General features: G+C 37.5%; 1 protein-coding gene across 1 annotated transcript in view; it reads right to left on the reverse strand.

Annotated features, from left to right (window-relative positions):
* The window catches only part of cdh2 (cadherin 2, type 1, N-cadherin (neuronal)), a 72,774-nt gene that overhangs the window by 49,284 nt on the left and 824 nt on the right, over nucleotides 1-22,666 (reverse strand). The window contains exon 2 of the mRNA XM_044134342.1: nucleotides 20,804-20,912. Within this exon, the coding sequence (XP_043990277.1) occupies nucleotides 20,804-20,912 (109 nt within the window). The remainder of the gene's footprint in view (nucleotides 1-20,803; nucleotides 20,913-22,666) is intronic.

Raw genomic sequence — 22,666 nt, forward strand, 5'->3', positions numbered from 1 at the left:
TTTTGTTTAAATGGAATAGATATGCATGGCTTATGCAGATGGAAAACCAGCAGGATGATCAAATGGTGACGCTTCTACTTTGTGTTATGTGCTGGAAGGGGATGAAATGTCAGCTGCTGAAACCATGGATACCGAGAACACCTGTGGGCAGTGTCGAGTAAGGACCAAACATAGAATTATTTTTTTGCCTTCTTTTTCAATTTTTCTTTTGAAATTTCTCATTGTATTTAATGTAACAAATGTGTTAATCTCATTTTAACTTTTATAAAAAAAAGAAAAAAAAAAGAAAAAAGAAAGAAAACTCTAATTTTGACCACATTTGAATATATTCAGTGCAACTAACTCAGTGTGCTACAGTCTGCTTGGAATCTCAGTCATAGAGCACACAACCATGGGGGGGACACAATAAGATACCAAACATAAATCGGGTGTTATAAAACTTAGAAATGTGTGGCATCTCTCATGCTGGTCACAAATCAAGCTGAACAGAAGAGAAAACTTTGCACAGTATCCCACTGTTCAGTTGGAAACGGCAAAAAATATTTATCCATTCATAATAAAAGGTCCCTGTAGGCTGCTCAAACTTCATCAGCTGGAAGCAGTGATGGCGGCATTTGTGCTTTCAACATGCAGACATGCGTAGGTGTGAAAAACGCAACATTTCTTATTAAACAATAACAACTATATGAACTGCATCTCAGAGACCTTTAAGCTCAAACAAAGGTTTAATAATAACTAAATATTACAATGGGAAAAAAAAAAAAGAATCTCACCTGGGATTAATGAATGAAGCTCAATAGGAAAAACAAGATTTTGAGAAAACCTAAAAGTTCCATTTATTTTTGATTCAAAATAAGAACAGAAAAAAGATTTCCATTTATTATTAGAAAATCAATCATATCTGTTTAAAATTTAATGTTATTTTTCTTTCTCAGTATCTGTTAGTGAAAAGTTTTCCACTTTATGACTGACCAATCTATATATTTTGGATATATTTTAATCTAGATTCATTAAAACAATTAAAATCCTTAATTTTTTGATAGGAAGATGCAGATGCCAACTTTAGCATTAGTGACCAAAGGAATTATCAGTGCTTAGAAATGCACATTCATCTAGATTTTACATAAACCCACCATCCTTCCTTTTCCAAACCATAAAATCGATAGACTGAAAACACCACTCAAACATAGTGGGTTGGTTTTGATAAATAAGTCCAAACGTGAGTTTTGAGAACAAAACGTTACTAGAATTTCGTGCCCATATTTATCAGTCTGGATGAAAAATACAGTGAACACCAACACAAAAGAATGACTTTGCTTCACCAGTTGAATCATTACTACATGTCAGCTGCTGAAACGTTTTGCTGTCATTACTTATATCAAGCCAAATTATGCTCATTTTCCTGTTAAAGTGGCCCAGTGAGAGCTGAGTATTTTACATTAATGTAACATATGGAAAACACCAAACTGAGAAATGGCGGTGCCCAAGGTCTGGATTTAAAACAAGGACAGACAGTTGGCCTCTTGAGGTGTGACAGCAGCAAACTTGTATGGAATTCAATTCCTTTTTATGGCAGCAGAATTGTGGAAAAAATTGTCGAGCTTCTCTGGTAAGAACATTAAAGTTTTTTTATGGCTCTGCAGGCAGAGAGCAGGTCAGTTTAATGAGAGGCAATGTCCAGCCCTTGCTCCTCCTCATCTTTTACTGCATGCTGACTTAGAGCACACATTGGACCCTCTGCCACATTAGGCACATCTGGCCCCTCCATCTACAAACATGGCTCTTAATAGGCAATTACAAAGTCCAGAGACGAGGAATATGCTTGGATTTATAGTTCCAATGTATCAGAACCAGGAATCCCCTGTCCATCAAAGGCACATTAGGTTATATGAGACAGGAGGCCACTCAGACCTAATAAGCCTTATCCTTTGTAGAGAATGGCCATTACACTTCTTCCTTCCATGCAAGCCTAGCCATCAGCTCCCAGTCTAAGAAATTAAACAAATGACTGTCATCCTCAGTATTACAATTAAAGCTTAGAATAACATGAATACTCAAGCTCCTTAAAGCTAAACTCCCTCGGCAATGGAAAACTGAATTATAAATGATTTGTAAGGCAGACATCTAATGTGCCTGTTTTGTTTCATCCCCTCAACACGAAAGCTATATGTACAGTCTGATGGTATGAAGCAGCTTTCTTTGTTTGACAGTGCTATTTGAGTTGCCCCAGACAACCTAAAGCAGGGGTGTCAAACTGCAGTCCTCAAGGGCCGCTGTCCTGCAACTTTTAGATGTGCCTCCGCTGCACCACACCTGAATAGAATAATTAGGTCATTAGCAAGGCTTTGGAGAACTGATCTACACAAGGAGGAGGTAATTAAGCTATTTCATTCCAGTGTTTTGTACCTGTGGCACATCTAAAAACTGCAGGACACCGGCCCTTGAGGACTGGAGCTTGACACCCCTGACCTAAAGCGTTCGTCAAGTTGAACCCATTTTATTTAAGTTCATTTCACTCTTCCCTCTCTTTTGTTTGCAGTTGGGGGTCCTGGATTTTATTCTTTTATGTACTCCCCTCCCCCTTGGGTTCCAAAGGCAACCATGTTATCTATGTCAAATCCATTGGCGACAGCCTGAGGGAGTCAATATGGAGCCATTAGATCCTCCACTTCTTCTGCAGAGTTCACAGGCGGAAATAGCTTGAACAATCGAAGAATGAAGGGAAAATACAAGAGAAAAGACAAAAAAGGGTTGCTCATACAAATAAAATCAAATGTTTTCCACCTGTATTAAAACTTACCAAAAAAAAATGTTTTTAGCTAAAAAACACTTTTTTTTTTTCTGTGTGAGATTTTTGGATTCTTTTAACATTTTCTTAACATAGAAAATGTTTGTTGATACTTTCATTTTTGGATCTAGAGCACTTTTACTGAAGAGCCTTGGTGTTGAAAGAAAAAAGAAAAATATATTGCATAAATATAATATGTACAACACAACCCCACCCCTACCTTTAGTTCTATTCTTATTTTTAAAGATTGATTATTGCACAATAACCTACAGAATGGCTCTTTTATGGCAATATTAACATTATGCTACAGAGCTGCTAGATCTGTATACAGAGAGCTCTAGGGAGGTGGGGGCAGTAATTTTTAAACAGTATCTCAAAGAGGTTTTGGGGACGGGGGATAACATTAATAGTTGCTCAAACAACGAATCACCTTTTCACACAAAGCTCCGCCTTGGAGCTTCAGTTCCCAGTCAAGCGTCTGCCCCCCACAGAGGACCCATCAAACAACTCAGGACAGGAGTGTCCAATTTTAGATAAAAAGAAAATGCATTAAATTAAATTAGGAACACATAAACCTATTAGGAAAAAAGAAACTTAAGACTATTAGCCTTGTTGACTAACAAGAGCTGCTCCATATAATTACAAGATTGAAAATATTCTAGGCTATCAACAGTTTCTTAAATATTTATGCTCCATGACAGAAAGAGGATGATTGATGTTAGGATTACATTATACTGTAGCGTTGTTATTAATTAGGCTACATTTTCCTTCCTGCTCTTTTTGAGCTTTAGAACTTGGCTGTTTTCATCAGGTCTAAGCTTGAAAGAAAACTAAAGTGCATCCAACTGGCAAAGTCCTCAAGATGTTTTAACCAACTGAATGCTGCATCCAAGCTGTCCATTCTAACTGGAATATTACACAAACTGAACTTGCAATGACTGTTATGAATGACTGTTCAGCTCTAGTTAAATATAAAACTAAATAAATAAACTTTTGTATTCCAGTTAGCTCTCCTGCTGAAACTGCTTACTGCTCCTGTGTATTCTCCCGAGTTACTACTTTAAAAGTTTGATATAACTTCCAGCGCTCCAAGTCTGCATAAAGCACAAATATTTATTTTGTGTTTTCTCATTTTCAACTCAAGATGGTGATGCAGAACGGCAAAGTGCTCACTCTACAGCAGCCCACTTCACTGACAGCAGGCTTCTGTCACAGCCTCAACACATTGTTTAAACTTCAAGTAATCTACTAAATATACAGAACAACAACAAAAATGTATGTGTTTTTTGATTTACTATTTAGGAGATAATATGCATATATTTGTGTGCAAAGGGTTTTGGCTGACATAAAAATTTCTAATTAAATTACACATGACCTACAGTTATCTGTACAAGTGGCATAAACATGATATGTGAATACTAGATCAGACCCCTCTAACTTTTTTTTTTTCAAATTCATTCACTTCTGAACTAAAGGAAAAAAATTTAAGTAGATAGAAAAAAAAAAGATGCTGCCAAGTACACACACACCTACCTCATCTTCTCTTGCTTTTCCAGTCTTTTTTTATTATAGCAATTAACACTTGCCAACAGCCTCTCACTCTCCTGTTCTGAGCTGCAGGTGTGAAGAGACCAACGTGTGACCTGATGAAAGGCACACTGCCATTGCGCTGCCTAACAGTCATTTCCCCACACTGATGGGCCTTTCTTTATTTAGCGTAGCCTAAGGCGGTATGCTCAACCACTGTGCAAACGAACACACACCCACAGACACCCCAAAAATAAACCAGACCACCTGCACGGTCCATTGGCCACACATTAACCACAGAAAACCAGTTTTCCCCCCACCTGACGTGATAGCAAGTCTCCAAACTCAACACAGGAAGGAAACCGGCGAAGGCAGCGCATAGCATCACAGGTAAAAATATGAATCACCACTTGAACAGTACTATTTCTCCCACTCTTCCGCTTTTGCGTCCAGCGGCCTAGACTCCAGAAGTGACAGTGAATACTAACAATACGAGCTTGTGTCTCCTGGGCTCTGGATCTGCCGGTGCACTGTGGAATCATAAATGAGCGACCCTGACAGAAAACACACAGGCTTATAGAGAAGGGGGGAGGAGACGGGGGTGAAGGATGAGCGGCAGAGGAGGCAATGAATTTAGAGGTTGGGGATTTTTGATATGACAGGGGGTAGTTATTTGCTGGCAGCAGCAAGTCCTTTACCAACAAAGGGCCTTTCATATTTCCTGTGAACAGACACAGAGACTCCCATTAATCCCAGAGGGAGGCCTCATCCCAGGCTTCTCCCCCACACATAAATTACACTTCTTATGCCCTTCCTACCATTACTGCACAGTGTTTACAGCATAAAGAGAGAAGGAAAGAAAAATAGGAATTAGGCAAACAACCTTAATGTGTTAGGGCAGCCATAAAACAGTTATGTCAACACTAACTCATAACACATGTGCCAACATTTACTTTGCGCCATGCCAGTTGGTGGCTTCCGCTATCTCTTTGTCACTCCTCCGACTGTTTTGCTATGTCTCATTTGAATGAGTCATCCTCATATAGGAGGAGTGGAAAAAGTGTTGCCCAGCTGTCACATTTTTTTAAACAGATGAAACGGGCACAGGACATGCCAATCCCCACTTATCCTGCACTGAGCGGAGTTATACAGTGGCACACAGCTGCCTGTGTACACATGCTTGTACCCCCTCGGTGGTTTGGTGGAAGGCGTAATAAGCAACTGAGAAAGCATCACTGTGGCTAAGAGGCATGTTGAAAATGGGATTGCGAGAAGTGGATGGGAGAGAGAATGAGAGGTCAAAAGTAAAAAAAACACAAGCAGTGTTTATTCATGCCCCGAGTCTGAACCGCCTTATTTCAAACAGACATGAATCAATGGTTGTGGAATTGCATTTTCCGAGCACTGTGTGGACAGAACAATAAATAAAAGTCAGAGATCACTGGATAAGCTGAGGAGAGGATACACACTGCAGTGTTCATGGAAGTTTTTTGTTTTATTTTTTGTATAAAATCTGTTTCCAACTGTTACAGCTGAACACCTGCTACTGTACAAGTATGTAGACACACATGTCTAAAGATGCATAGAGAAACAGGCTGGTGACCAAAGTAGGTGAATATTCCGTTGATCAGACACTTAAAAATTTTATCCATCAATATGAACAAAATAAGCCCAAGAGCTACCAGGTTGCTCAAACCACACACACATTTTCTCACACTACTTGTAGCAGGAAGCAAATACATTTGAACCTAAAATATGAAATGCCTTAAAGATTTGGATAAAAAATTGGCATTTCAAAGTAGTGAAAACAATTATAATCCTTACATATGCAGGCCCTCACTTCTTCGATCTTTCAACAATAAAAACGTACAATATTAACAATATAAATATATAATAGAACTTATTAAAGTTGTAAGAGGCACAAAATGTCGATGAACAATCCTCATAACACACTTACTTGACTTGAGGACATAGTTGACTCAGGAAATTCATTTACATAATTGTACTTCATGGCTGCATAAGTCAATGCTATAAATAATTGGCCCAAACAGCAAAACTGTGACAGTGTTGAATGCTTGTTTGGACTGTATGCATAATCAGAACAGGTCCTAAAAGAAACAAAAGTAGTTTTTATTGTTCTTCTGCTTATTTCATTAAATATCTACCACTAAGAAGCCATAAGTCTCTGGTGTGCTTCAAGGATCTGCTCCACTTAGATTGTGTTTATGACTGTTTAAAAAAAAAAACCAAAAAAAAAAAACCTTCCAGATGCAGAACTGCAATATATTCTAATTACGAGGATGTGTGCAAGTGTCTTGACAGTCAAAATTAAATAAAGCTAATACACAGCATGACAGCTCATGAATAAATGTTCTCCCTCAATCAAATCGCCAATCTCTCAACAGATGTGGAGCAGAACAATGGGTGCCACTGTTGCCCCATTACAGTCACTGTGCACAAAATAAAGCCTGGTATAGGCGGAACAAAACAGCATTTGTGTCTTTAGACCTCAGCTTTCCTTGACAACGCATTCTTCGTAGGACAGTGGGGAAACATTCAAACAGGATAACCAGTTTATTTTCTTCTCGTTCCGACTACTTATCAAATAACATCTACTTTAAAAGACATGATGCATCCGTATGTGGAGGGATGGTTTGAACCAATACTAAAACGCATACCATCAGACTTTTGGTATACAATTACTTTAAATGTTACATAAGCATCCCTTTTTAAAGGAATACATTAGTTTTTTGGTTTAGAAAGATAAATTTTGGATAAAGAGACCAAAATCTCTACACTTTCCTAAAATCCTAATGACTAATGGATTAAGGTGGCCGAGCAGAGTGCCCACTGCACATTGCTGATTGACAGTTCTATCAGCCACTGACAGACATTTTAAATTACATACTACATCAAGCAGAGCATTTGGAGAGTGAACAGGTTAATGGAACTAATGTCTCAATCCATTACTAACACCCATAGCCACAGTACTGTTGGCTAGGAGAAAAAAAAAAAAGAAGCCTGAAGCTGTGCTTTATATTAAATATTTTTTTGCAAACAACTAAAATGTGAGTTTCTCCAAGTGATTTCCTGTCTTTTTTCACTTCTGACAAATGTTGGACCTTCAAGGGTAGTGCTGCCATGTGAAGTGCAGCATTTGATTTCAGATCACAAAATGACCCCGCTGTAAAGAGCACAAGAGGAAAGTTGGTGCCTGGATAGAAAATGTAGGACTTATTTTCACTGCTTTCTTTTTGACCGTAGGGGAAATTTATTTTTAAATAATAATAAAAAAAAACTACACAGCTGTTTGAGACCCCCATGGTATAATAACTGAGTTAAAAAAAATACATATTTTTTGTGGCGTCATAGAATTTAAGTTAAAGACAAAAATTATTAACATATTTGCAATAATTCAGAGATTATTGCAATTATGGTCAATGTATTGAAACTTAAATAGAATTAGTATTTTTGCTAGCATGTCTGTTGTATTTAGATAAACTCAAAAATTAGACACTATATTAAGTTTTACCATTTTGCTGACCTTGCATACATTACAGACACTCTTAAGCTCTTATAACTTAAAGACAGTTTTAAAACAGCACCCCTTTTTATTCCAAACCATAAGATTATTTGTGAGTAAAAATATTTCTAAAAACACACAAGTTTGTCTTGATTGAAAAGAGAAAAGTATAGCAGCCTGCTCTGAGACACCTGAAAAGCAGCGCCCAGCAACATGTGGAGTGGTGACCACCATGTTGCTCTGTTCCATACAGCTGGAGTCTGTATGGAACTCCTCAACTTCTCTGGCATTAAAATCAAGTTCAACTGTCTAAAAAGGTAGGATGGACAAAAATTGCATAACAACTTTGAAACTTAAAACTTTATTTTTAGTTGACCCATACGCCTGAAGACAGGGAATTAAATAAAGTGGAGTGAATTAAAATAATGTTGCTTACTGAAATTAATAGAATTTTATATTTGAAATTCAGACTGGTCCCTATAACTCAAGATAATGGTAGTTTCTTTCAACAGGCAAATTGAAAGGAAGCTTTTACAAAATGGGATATTTTGGACCAAAATATGCACTCCTACTCATATCCTGCCTTATTACAACAACCTCAGATATATATTTTGGTACAGACTTTACATTTTAATAAGAACTCCATTTCAGGGCACAAGTAATCTAATCCTGATAAACAAATGAAGTCCAATAACAAATAGCCTGGTCAAGAATACAATTTTTAAAAATTAGCCCTCCTTACATCTTCTAGTTTTTCTTGCCACAAATGAACACTTCAAAAAAATTTCTAAATTATTTCTAAAGAGCGGCTGAAGGATTTAGTAATCTTTTTCTGCTCTTCAAAGTATTGAAAGAAACTTCCAATGAGGTACATATATTAAAAGAAAGAAAAAGAGCATAATACCAGTACTCATGCTTTTACAACCAAAATGGAAAAGGGGCACTATAATTATAACACATTTATGTTGGAAGCTTTTAGTTCTTATCTATTGCTTATTCCCATTGAGAGGGGACAATGATACCATGTACAAATGTAGAACCACTTTTTTGTTCCCACTACATGAGCCAGAGATAACCTTCTCCAGAGTCAATAAAAATGGTTTTAGTTGCAACCCATAAGGGACCGGGTATGATTATAAAAAACAAGACAGCAGGAAAAATATCATCATAGTATGTTGATCCAATATAAATGCATGCCTCCCACCAGGATTTACAGGCTTGGAGCTCTGGGGGAGGACGGAGCTGAAATAACATGGTGCTCCATCTTTTCTGTCCATGACTCCGTTTCTCCGCAGTCCTCACCACATTCTTTACATGCTTTGTTTAATTCAAATGCACCCCTGCCCATTAATTTCCCTAGCTTCCAAGTAAAAGTACAAATACACCTCCAAACCAACATTTACCTAACTACATGTGATTAAAACAAATGTTATTTCAAGCATTTTAATTGATAATTCTAAGAGTTGAACTACAGGAGATTATATATACACATATACATACATAAATATAACAACACAAACTGAAATTGAGCAACTTCTGAAACTAATTTAAAGAAACCTTACCTATTATCCTGAGTTATGAAGAATCACTTTGGGAAGAGTAAAGAGCCATCTGTGCCTGAGGTTGCAGACCCCTTCAATGCAATAAGTACAAATTCTGGCAATCTTCTCAAAGAAAATATTTAAGAGGTTTATTGGGTTTATGAAAACAAGCAGGCTAAAAGGTGTCCAACAAGAACTACAACCATGTTGTCAACATTTCAAAAACCTAATAGAAACTTTATGTTACTATAAAAGCTAGTAGACAGTTGCAGTAAATATTTAGATATTCACCAGAAATCACAGCAGTCACAAATTGTGGCAATGAATCGGTTTGATGATATGTTGAGTGTAATCGCGACAGGAGGAATTGAAAATATTTTTACGGAGTGTTTAAGAGGAAATAAAGAGTCAACACCTTAAAACATCGGCAACAATATTTGCACCACGGAAGCTAAGAAAAGAGCACATCTTGGCCAACGGCGACAACTGATAATTACCTCCAACGTCTGTCAGCTGTAGTTCTGTAGGTGAGGACATACCCAATAGGCAGTGCTAAGCAATATCTTTTTAATTGACGTAGACACACACTGTTGATTTTACGACATTTCTTATTCCTTTAAGCTGAAACAACAGTTGTTTAGTGGAACCCAATTTGCTTGCTTTGCAGAGGACTGATGGGAAGAAAAGTTTTAAATGTTCAAAGGATTTTGTCAGTCCATCATCAGTTAATGTCTAAAGGTGGGCAATTCGGCTCTCAGGAACAAGAGTTCTTTTTATTGCCAACATGTCAAGACATTTCAGAAGTTCATTCAGGCTGGGAAAGACCAAGTGAAAACAAGATATAAAGTGGGTAACAGGAAGGCTTTACGAAGAAAATGTTTTCCGTTTTATTGTTTTGTTTTTGGGTTTTTTTTGAGTGTTGAGCTGGAAACACCGGCAGTCTTTTGAAAATCTTAAACATATGGGCTCACATTTTATAAATATCACAGGTTTTAGTTCCAACACAACAGCTAAAAAGAGACCTTAAACCACAGTTCATGTATTGCAAAAAGGAGGATTTACCCCTACGAATCTGCAGTTTGTATATTGGACAAGACCTTTCATTTCCTCTCTTTTCCCCCTTTGGTCAGTGGTGCCCAGAGTCGGTCATCAAGTGCCGGCATCCTGCGTGTTTTAGTTCTCTCTCTGGTTTAACACGCATGCATCAAATGATGGCTCATTAGAAGGCCTAAGGAGAACATTGACTTGCTGAGGAGATTGCTACAACCACTGAGAACTAAAACCTGCAAGATGCTGGCCCTCGAGGACCGACTTTGGGCATCACTGCCTTTGGTGTTGACTAGTTAAACCTTTTCTCATTCTTTATCATAAATTCACTTTTGGGTATTTTGGTTTCTTTTTTACCAGATAATATTAAAAGCTGTTTGGACAATAAAATGTCCAGACAGTTTTAGGTACAGTGCTTTTGAAGCTGGTACCACAGCTGAATGTTAATGAATATATGCCATCTGGATCAATAACATGAAAGTATCGAATAACTTCTCCAGTGCAGCTTCTCTATTCATTGGGGTGAAGGACAAAAATGTATTTCTGCAGCGTTCAATCATATTCCACTCCAAAGAATTTACCCCAGCAAAAACAGGACGTTTTCATCGACCGTGACACTTGCACTCACTTCTTAAATTAATCTCTTCAGTCACTACTTCATTGCATCCCCCAATTTTTTGCTCTGTTGTTAAGCTGACCATACAAATCGTGTGTCCATATGCACTTTAAGTTGGTTTATTCCTCAAAGCATTTTGAATGAAACCTCATCTTAACATCTATATTCTTCTTTCAGGCATTCTGCAATTTATACTATAATTTCTCTCAAAACCCTTTATGACTGACTGCAACTCTATGCTCTCAGAAAGCTGGTCAAACACTGCTAAAAAGTAATTACTTTCATAAAGAAGAGATGCCAAGAGTAAAGTTACCCCCGGGGTTCGATTCAAAAAGTCCAGTTTCTTAATAAGCACAATTCATTTTCCTCAAGGGTCTGGCTCTCTCTATCACTAGTGGCAGGCGTGAAAGGTCAATAACCTTTCCTCGTAGCCCTCATATGGTTAGCAATGCCATGAATTACTGGTTCAGGCAGTTATTCCAAAGTCTTCAAGTCAATTGAAGGAATCTTATCGTCTCCAAAGGTCACAGTGCTTAGATCACTTAGTGTAAAAGTGAAGAGCTGACATTGGACATATACAAGATGGAGAGAATTATTATTGTGAGTAATCAAACACGGTGTGTGGGGGAGGATGAGGATGCTGGTAAGCAGCTACAAATTGTGGGTATAAAGCTGTGAATGGTCTAATAAAATGAAATACAAAGAGCAACCGACAGTACATTGACAATTCAATGAGCGAAACATGTAATTTTGTAGAGCATTACATTGGAGTCAAAATGAATAAACCTAAACACAGTATTGTTAAAATATTAAGTTAGACCTACATAAAATATAAGAATTATCGACATTGCTTCTTTATCACAGTCAATGTGTTCCAATTATTTAAAAGGCTTTAACTTTAGTTTCAAGGAGAAATTATTGTATTTAAAATATCAGAAAAAAGTCATTAAAGAGATATTTGATTTATGAAAATCTAAATATCATAAGGAATTGAGTAATAATTTAAGGTTTAAGTTGTTAGTCAAGCATCAGAAAGTAGAACAATTCGACTGCAGTCACAAGAGAAACTCCAGTGGAACAAACATTATGCCACCTTCCCCTATATTTATTCACGTTACTCGTGGATGTTTTGGTGTATAAAATAAAGATGTTTTGGAAATCAGTAGATCACCAGTCTGCAGCAGGCAGATCCTTCAGATGAAATGTCTCCCCTCCAGTCACTGCTTAGGTAGCTTTGCTATGGGAAATAAATTGTCAATTTGCTGCACGGCCTTTAATGTTCCACTAAATATCGACAGAAGAAGAGCTAATATAAACGCAGACGATGCTGAACACAAAGCAATATGTAGCTCCCTCCCATAAAAGGTAGAGGAAAATGGAGAATGGAAACTGCTTCAGGTCAACCACAATATCTAGTGATAGCATACAACAGTGTCAACACAACCTGGTAGCTGTAGATCACTTGAGACAAGCAATCAGGAAGGTTACATAAGCTTATTTGAAGAGCCATCAGATTGAAAGGAACGAGAAATCATTGTTACCAGTAACCAATCTGCATCAAGACTGAACCTAGATTAGTTTGAAGTAAATTGAAATCAATAAAATTGTCCTTACTTGGCGTCTTAGAGCTTTCAATAATTACTAAACAGAAAAAGCCATTTAATTTTCTAGTTTTTAAAGGACTACTTTGTGTTCTCTGTGAATCATAAATTTGTGAAAAAATACAATCCAATGTCGAGTTTCACAATGCTCTATTCAATATCTCTACGACTATCCTTCTAATTATGAAGTATTACAATATTACACACACATAATAAAGCTTTCTATATTTGTGCAATATATAATCCATTGTCGTCATATTGTATCCACAATATCAATGACTGTTGCAAAAATGGAAAGTTCCTTTCCCACAAAGAATGTAACGGAGTACGAAAAAAAAGTAACACCAAGTCCAACTAATGTCATTCACAGAAAAACTGTCTACATTATTGCAATGACGTATTTGCCCTCTCCACCTCCTCAAATAAAAATACCAAAAAAAGACAACCGTGTTCTGTAATAAAAAGAAAAGCAAATCAGGGATAGAGAATCTAGGTCTCCAAGATTAGAGAGGTTGTCACTCAGAGTTCCAAAGACTTGAATTAAGCAAGAGGGGGCAGTATTTGTTTTAGTGATCAGGGCTAGAATAAACTTCCAAAAAATAGACAGTTGCAAACCCTTGGCTTCTTTAAATCAGGACTGGAGAAAAAAAAATATTTATCACGGTCTACCAATGAAAGGTAAATATTTTATAAATTTTCTCATGCCTTAACTATTAGCTTTGAATAAATGAGCATTTCCCTGTTGCTCCCTTTATATGCAATTCTTAAATTTTTTGACTTTTTTTTTCTCTTTACTTTTGTTCTTTTCCAATAAAATACATTGGATTACATCACATATAGAGGCTACTTTACAAATAAACTTGCTTTGCCAAGGGCCATCAAAATCCATGAGTTCTTCAAAGCCAGCCATGAATCAGAAAAATTACCCACACAAGTAAAATTTAACATTGCATGCATGACTGAAGTCATGAAGCAAACAAGGTCACTACAGGAAACAAATTCAGATGTGGGGAAAAAAGGAAAAAATGCTACAGTATTGTCCTTGAATTACCCAATTACACCACATCAATCTTTGTATAGCGCCAAGGGGGAGCACTGCTCCTCAACTCCCATCTGCAGGGGGGTGCAGAGAAAGAAAAGGGACAACAAGGAAATAAGTAGAGGAGGTGATGGAGGAGTGAATCAAAGACAGGGTGGATTGAGAATGGCTAAAGATTAGTGACATCAGAGGCTACTGTCCAGAGATAGAAAAGAGGAAAAATGCTTAGCACTGAAATTGAAGCTTGTGCTGGAACACAATAGTTGGTGTGGCCCGCAGGAGGCAGACGTCGCTTCCCAGGCAGGATATTGGCCTTTGTGAACATGGCTACAGTATCTGGGTCAATTAACATGTCCCTGCATCAAATTTCTCTTTTATAGTCAGCAGAATAATGCCGTTCAAATTTATGCAGACTTTTGAACACAGGATAGCGTTTAGAAAATCGCAACCGTGTTTGTCACTTGCATACAGAAAAAGGTTAAACACACAAGGCAAGTGCTGTCTCCATTTTCTCCATTGGCACAAAAACCCTCATTAATATGTTCATCGGAGTATTAGCTTGTCTGACACAGAGCACAAAGACATTGTTGTCTGCCTGCTAACTGTCATACACAGCTATGGAATAGGTACTGGTGTTCAATCTACAACTCCCAGGTTAAAAAAAAAATGCTTGCTTGTCTGTTTAGATGTTAAATGCACTGCCATATGAACACAACAGGTACATTAAAGAGAAAAATCAGTGGGGGGGATTGGGAGTGGCTGACTTTTTAAAGTGGCTGCCAATTTAACACTTGAGGATACAGCTCTGTTCACACCCCTGGCTTAACATAATGAGCAAAACAAGTACCACTAAGAGAGAAAACCGTGGGCAAAAATCGAAGTGTTACTACACCACACAGTAAAAGACATGGGCAAATCTTACTTAGTTAGGACAAAAATCTGTGAGAGAGAAGAGGAACCATTCACTTTACAAGCTAAAAGAAGGGCTGCCCACACAAAACTAAACAATCCACAAATCTGCAATGAAAACAGTAAATTATTTACTCCCCAGTGCTGATTTATTTGTCTTTTAGGTCCAAGTTGTGTATTTTCTTTTCAACATTGGTTTGAGCATTTCACTTGTGTGAAACATTATTCCTAGACACATGAAGGCACATACAGAAAGTTAGGTCAATGAAGTTATTTATAAATGACCTCATTATGTAGTGGGGTCATTATGCACACTGTGTCCCTCAAATTAAAAAGAAAAGAAATAAATAAAAATAATAATAAAATCAGTCACCAAGTATTACATTGGAAGCTTATTTAAGCACATGGGAAAACCAGTTACCGTAGTTGAAGTGTTTCTAGACGAGTGTGGAAACAGGTGGGACAAGGATGCAGATAACCTATAGCCTAAACTCCTTTGAACAATAAAATATCTATTAATTCCAAAATTATATTCAGACTTTGGGTAGGGCCTCCTGACACAACAACCCATAAGTGAAAACTCAAGTTACATTCACCCAACCTGAAACAAGAGTCTAAGGCTTGAGCAATATTTTTGCAAAGAAGAGTAGACATTTGCCTTCAATGTGAATTTTTAACTAAATGGTTCATGATTTTTACAATACATAAAAAAATAAATATTCTGTCTCCAGCAGTCACCTATGCTTAGTGTAATGCAAATGTGCACCAGTCTCCCCCCCCCCATAACAATGTGAGGATAAGCATGTTAGATAATGGATGGAGAACAGTTCAAACTAATTCTTTCCAGAAAGAGTTTTAGCCATGTTTTGTCAAAGGTTATAATCAGTGCCATTTCCAATTCTTGCATAAAAGGACAATAATTCAAAACCACAAAAAATTGTTTATCAACTGAAAGCAGAAACTGGACATCTGAATATGTATTTTCTTGGCAATGCATTGATTTTCTTTTAGAATTGTTACAATGGTACAAAGAACATGACTGGTCAACCTCTGTGCTCTGCTGCACCTTCAACAAGCCAGAAAAGGAGCCTTCTAATCTTTATGTGAACAACTGCGTCCTTCCGTTTTTCAAAAGAAAATTTTTTAAAAGACCAATGCCGCCAACCTTAAAAGAAACCTTTTATATGTTTCACTTCATCAGCTGAATTCACATTCACTTAGCAACTGCCAAGAATATACAAGAGTGATATCATTTTGACCAGGCACATTATGTAATTTTAATTGGCGAGATCTCTAAACACAATAAAATAAAAAAACATTTATATTTTTTGTTTGTTTGTTAAACCTAGAGTTAACAGAGTTACACAGCTGCAGAAAATCTGTTGCCAAAATATCTGTCTGCAGCATCAAGAGCTTTCTGAACAGAGTAAGCTAATTATATTTCAAGGACAAATGCACAACACACAAGAGAGGGACACCTCAACTAAAGTGCAATGTCAGTGGCATATGGTCAGGAGCCAATGGCAAAGGCCATGGCCTGGAGGTAATAAGAGTGATATGAGCAGAAGTGATGACAAGCTGCAATGCTGATATCTGCCCACCACAAAATACTTTAGTATTGACACTTGGGCATTTTACCAACATTTTCCTGCCTCCAAATATGAAGTGATAATTGCTAGACCAAGGAACAGGCTGTCAAATGTCAGATAATTACAGTACACAGGTTAAGCTCCTGAATGGGTTTACAAAGGATACACACTCTAGCCAAAGATCAATGCATTTATTATGCAAACATGTTTGCGTAATGGGAAAGCAATGGAAAAGACAAAAGAAAAAAAAAGAAAAAAAAAGCATTTTAACCTGTGAAGCATCTCTGCTTTCTTGGGATACTGTAGGCGACGCATACAAGGTTATTTCAGAGTTTGTACAGTGCCAAGATTCAATTTGTCATCACAATATGTGCTACTTATCCAGGCCACTGTGTTCCAAAGAAGAGCTAAAAGGCAGAGTGACAGTGAGATAAAAATCAAATTTTGTAATCTGGTCACAGTAAAATATAAAACAAATTCTATCCCACCATGCAGGGATGCCTTAGCTGGGAATTGGTTCACAGCCTTCATTACAACATATTGATCTGAGCAAACAAAGACCCTGGATTCATTGATCCCCTATCAAGAAAAAAAGGGAGGGGGAAGAAGGATGAGGGTGCTGGGCTACTCTTGGAAACAAACTTTTGCTCAAAGTGCTGCCTTAAAAAGAAATAAGAGCTTTAGTATGAAGTACAATAAAACAAAGAAAATAAGAATGACCACAGGGGTTGCTCAAAATGTCCTATGGTGACAAAGGAAATATGTGAGACATGCAGCAGCTGCATGAGTCTCACGGTGACTCACATCCCCCGTAAATCTTTTTCATGTGTAGCACCAGTGATCCAAGAATATCCTCTAAAAAAGAATTTGAACCATACAAAGGTCAGTTTGAATTTAAAAGGTCAGTTTGAATTTAAATTATTTAACCCTAGTGCATCAGTGCAATTCCAAAACAAGGTATTGAAAGCAAGACATGTTTTTTTTTTCCTCAAATCTGCTATAAAAAAAAATAAATAAATACAAATCTTAAGGTCCAAATTAGAATAAACTTGCTATACCACATCTAAAACCGTCTCTACTCTCCTCTTATTTCTGGCCTCCCTTTCTTCCTGTAGGTGATATATGGTCTAGCCTGTAGGTCACAATAACTTCAGGTGACAAAAGGTCATGCTTATGTGGCCTGTCTGTTCATGTGTCAGAACCTCCATTAATGGCCTCTCATTCATCCATACTTCACCAGAACTTGTCTCAGTTTACAAGATTGGGTCAAACCAGGTCATGTCTCACCAAATACTGGGGCCTCTTACAAAAACTAAATAAAACATGTGAGGGGGGCTGGGGGGGCAGTTTCAGTCAGGATCACTGAAATGTTGACAAAACAGATAAAAAGAACTGGGAAAAGTGAGAAATATTAATTTGCTTAACCATATTTATGAATCACCAATGATTGTCTTGTAAAACCAGAGAAATTTAGATTATTGAAAATGTTTACACAACAAAATATATTCTAAATAAGGACAAACTGCTGGGTATATTTAAATGTACAGATCTCTCTAGTTGATGTTCACACTGCTGACTTTGACAGTAATTGCTTGAATTATTGAACTGGTTAACTGTACATTCCCCCCCCAGCACTACCCCAAATAACACAAATTTTAGGAGCTACATAACTGGACTCTCTTGCCAGTGTCACTTTTAAAACACTTGAATCAAGGCCAAAGCTATCTACAAGCATACTTTTGTCATGGTAAGAGCTTGTGTAATTGTCACTGATACAAGTAAATGCCAGGTTATGAGGGGTGGAGGGAGGGAAAAATTAAATCAGAATAGAAGATTGGGGGTAGAGATGCCAGAACGGCGGAATAAGAGAGCGTATTAGGCTCAATTAAGCTTTTGGGCTTTTCATTAACCTAGATTTAGGGAGGGGGAAACCCCCGCTGAATAATGTGCCGACTCTGACTTGCTCTGCTTTGTGAGCTTCATCAAGACCGGGAAAAAAAAAAGAAAAAAAAAAAAAGAGGCACAATGTGTGTCAGCTTTCTAAAGCCACCAAGAATTTCATTAGACACCCAGGGGCAAACCACCCAAAGCTACAGCATACCTTAAATTAAATGAAATCTAGTAAAACAAGTCACTTTCATCAAACAGCTAAACTCGATAAAAGAAAATATGCTGATGTGTGAACAGTTTAGCTTCTTTTAATGAAACTACAAAATACTGATGTTTGGTTAGATCTTGTCACTCATTAGGAGAGTGATCACATAAAAACTTGAAAAATCCTTTTTTTTAATAAAAAGAAAAACAAAGGTGATTCTTCTTACTATGAATGGGCAAAATAATTTAAATTTTAATTCACTATTCAGTGGTAGAAATTGTTTTGGCAGAAGTTACACAGAAGGCAGAATAGCTGCAGTATTTGGGTTTTTCTTGGTCTAAAATCTTTAAAACTACTAAATAAAAACCAGGAAGGCCACCATGCGCCCAGCCAAAAGTAAAAATTTTGTTTCCAGCCAGCAGAATTTGATTACCTCCACTAACTGGCTGCCCACAATTACTATTATCTAATCTACAGGATGTCTTCAATTTAGCACATACAATGTCTTCTGTTTACATGCTAACTGCAACAATTTCCAGGCCTTGCAGGCCACAGGATGTGTATTCCCTTAATCAGCTGGGAAAAGAATGGCTACAATTAAAAGTAGGGAAGATTTCTAACATTTCACCACTACCACGTCTACCATATTCTTGGGATGAAATGCAATATAATAATATGAGCCAGGTGTTTCTGACATCTTACACAACCTTGTGATAGTATTACACAGATGCTCGGGAGGATTCTATTTCAAAAGAAGCCAACTGAACCAGCAGGCAATTGATGGCTTCTCATCAATAACTCAAGAAGACATATATGCATGCTGAAATTAGCTGGGAGTGTTATTTATAGCATGATAAAAGCTCAATGTTTTACTTAGATATATTTAGACTTGAAGACGTCTTTTATTTTGTAGTTGACTCATCATTTACTATTTAAGAAATGGCAAGAAAAACTGACCAAATGCAGCTGTGTGTTGCTAAAGAAGCCGCGTTTTAAAAAATTAATTAATTAAAAAAAATTTTTAAAAAGCCTACAGCAACTCGTCAAAAACGATACCAAAGAACAGCATGGTGGAAAGAAAATGAGGAAACTTTAAGAATACTCCGCACACTGTGGGGGCTTTTGTCTTTCAAAACATGCTACAGGAGATCCTCATTAGAGAATAGAGTTTCATTAAAATCAACCCACGCTGCTTTGCCCTGCTGCATTACAATGATACAGGAGTGCCCCTCACTGTCAAGGAAATCTCCACACAGCAACAACTCGCTGGGGGAAGGGCAGCGAGAGAAAACGAGTGAAGGGGTGGCAAACAAAAGAGAACCTGATTACCTCTGGTCATGGCTCATCCACGAGCCAACACAGGGAAATCCATCACCTGAAGCATCAAACACAAACTTATGCACTAAGTAGAGCTCAGTGAAAGCAGTATCTACCCATTCAAACCACAATCTATCCTCTCCCTCCTTTATTCTCTAGTCTGTGTCACATCCACCCCCAACCTCTTTGACTCACAATGACGGCAGCGTGTAAGTTTTAGGCTCACACTGTGAAATCCAACACAAGCGGGAATGCTTTCTGGTCCAAATGACCTCAAGGCCCTAACCACTCTAATAGCACACGGGTGATATATTCTAGTTTTTATTACCGTCCAGAGACCTGCATGCCATTTTACGCAGCTGCATCCCTATATGGCAAATATTGGACCAAGAAGAAGAAGGTCATATCTGCTTTGTTGCATTTCAGTTATCCAAATGCTTGTAACAGAAGGAAAAAATACATTATTTTTCAGTTTAGCTAACAGTTTTATTGCAACATGCATTCTGAGCCCAATTTTACTGTTAGGCTTAGCAGTGTAAAATGCAATTGGGCACCAAATGACTCAAACAGACCCTTAAGGCGAAACAGTGTCAACATTTGGAAAAAAGTACAAAAAGTGATGCTTGATATTTAAAATCTGCAAAAAGACTACATTTAATTAGGTCAGGAATACTGCTAAGCAACTGCATAACTTGATGAAGCTATGAAAAGCTTAACTAGAGTATTTGCTTAATTAAAAAAAATATCAGAAATTGTTTATTTTCATTCTTTGGAAAAAGATATATCTCCCCAAAGCAATCAGGAAAATTTTCCCCTTTTAATCAAAGCCAGAGGTTGACACTAAAATGCTCACAGTGGTGCAAAGAAAGAAAAAAAAAAGGGAGCAACCATAAAGTTTAGCTGAACACTTAACAGTCTGCATACGTTTCACCCCGCTGTGAAGCAAAGGGAAGCAAGCAAAAAGGGCCGGCATGTTGTGAAGTTGAGCCCCAATCGAGCTGCTTTACAAGGCAAACAACATGACGTGCAGCACCACACAACTACACTGAGGCTAATTGTTTAAATATGTCAGTCTTGTTCAGATCCTCCCCCTGAAATGTGACACATAGAGGCAGGCACCGTTGACGGGTATGCCAAGACAAATACACGCTCGAGCACAGACGTAATAGGCATCCATCGTGAAACAAAACCAGGAATATTTCACCACTCACCGTTGAAAAGAGGCCATCCTTTCTCTGTGATATCTGGCACCACAACTGTGTACAGATCTTCAGAGAAGCCGGGATTGCATGGTGGGGCACCCCTGGCCTCTGCTGCAATCTGCAATGTGGGAAAAGACAGAGGGGTAAAGTGGGTGCAAAAATGAGTCATAAATCAACCTTTACGAACAACAACAAAAATGCCCTCCGTCTGAAAAAAAATCTCCTGGTCACATTCTGAACTTCTCATGGTTGTACAAAAGCATCTGTTGTTTTTATAGAGGGGGCCGCAATTAGGATAATGAGGCCAAAAGGGTTAAGCATTAGCCAAAGAGCATGGCTAGGCAAGAACAAGCCCCATTTGTCCCATAGTACAGGGGCCCAGGAACAGGGTAGTGGTCCGTCAGCCCCTGTGATCAACACACTACCTCTGGACAAACAGTCTTTGCTTTGATGTACAGGAACGGAGGAATAAAAGCAAACAACAGCAATACACAAAGTGGGGGAATAAACATCTATGTGCGAATGTCTGAGCAAGCACATAAAAATCACAGTACTTTTCATTTCAAAGAAACTACCAAATAATGACTGATCAATATACTCCTTTATGTTTTTTTTTTTTTTATTTTGTCTTCACATCAGTTTTACAAAATATGTAGAACTGCAGCTGGAAATTAAAGCACAGAAATCGTCAAAGTATATATTTTGTGAAATAAAAATCCAGCACAAGCTAACAGAGCATGACTGAGGAACATGCTTTGATGTTTACGTAACTTCAACATTAGAGAAGGAATGATCAGGGGGTTTTTCGGCTGTTTCCCTTTTACGATTTTATTTTTAAGTCAAACTGTGGATCCTAACATTTTCCCCCAGCAAATAGAACATGTGAAAAATGGTAAAAGGGGTTCCAGGTTCTTAATTAGCATTAGTAGTAGCAAATCCAACAAAAAATGAAGGACACATTAATGTATAAAAGCAAATATCACAAACCTTATCTGACTGTTATAAAACTTCAAAACGTAATGAATGACATTGGTTGATATGTTGACTGGCCAAAATACTGGGAGTTCTTCATTTAGATGCATGTAACATAAAGGGGCAGAGGAAAAGAAAGCAAAAGTGTTCAGAATTTGATTAGCCAATAAAAGGAAAATCTGATCTACTCTCACCAATTTTTAAGCACACTTTATGTGTAAAAATTAATACATTGGGAAACCAGTTTAGATGTTCTTCAAATGCTCAAAGTAAAATTTCACTAAAACTGCAATGCAAATATTTCAACAACAAAAAGTAGATTTATTCAGACAAATGAAATACACTAGAGAGAGCAATGTGCTATATGTTGTTACTTATTTGATTCATAAGCATCATCAGGAGAAAATTAGCCAATTCCGATCTCTGGCCTAAAGATCAGTGCAACCATAGTCAGCATTAATTCTAGCTCTTTGACACACTGGTCTTACTATTTTCCTCTCGTTTTGAAATGTACTTTCAAGAGAATGTGAAATGAAAAGAGCTTTGAAAGAAATAAAAAAAAGGGCATTGTGCCACTTGCCATTCTTAATCAAAGGAATTTAAATGGAAAAAAAGGCTAAAGAAAGGGAGGGGGAGCAGAGCCTGGCTCCCTATCCAACAGCCATGGCAGCAGGTTGCATATTTCTGGATCTAAATGTTAATACAATAGTCAGACCTTTGAGAGAAGGCAATTTAGGTTACAAGGATGGTAGAAATTAACTGAGCTGTTCTCCTTTTATTCAAGGTACATAAATGCTTAACCCATTGGAGTCCAAAATCAGTCACTTTCACAAACCATACAAGTTGCCAGCTTGTACATCCGCTGAATTGTTCAGCTTTACATTGTTAATAATTAGGACT

The sequence above is a fragment of the Gambusia affinis genome, linkage group LG12 (assembly GCF_019740435.1).
Source record: "Gambusia affinis linkage group LG12, SWU_Gaff_1.0, whole genome shotgun sequence".
In the NCBI taxonomy this organism is placed as follows: domain Eukaryota; kingdom Metazoa; phylum Chordata; class Actinopteri; order Cyprinodontiformes; family Poeciliidae; genus Gambusia; species Gambusia affinis.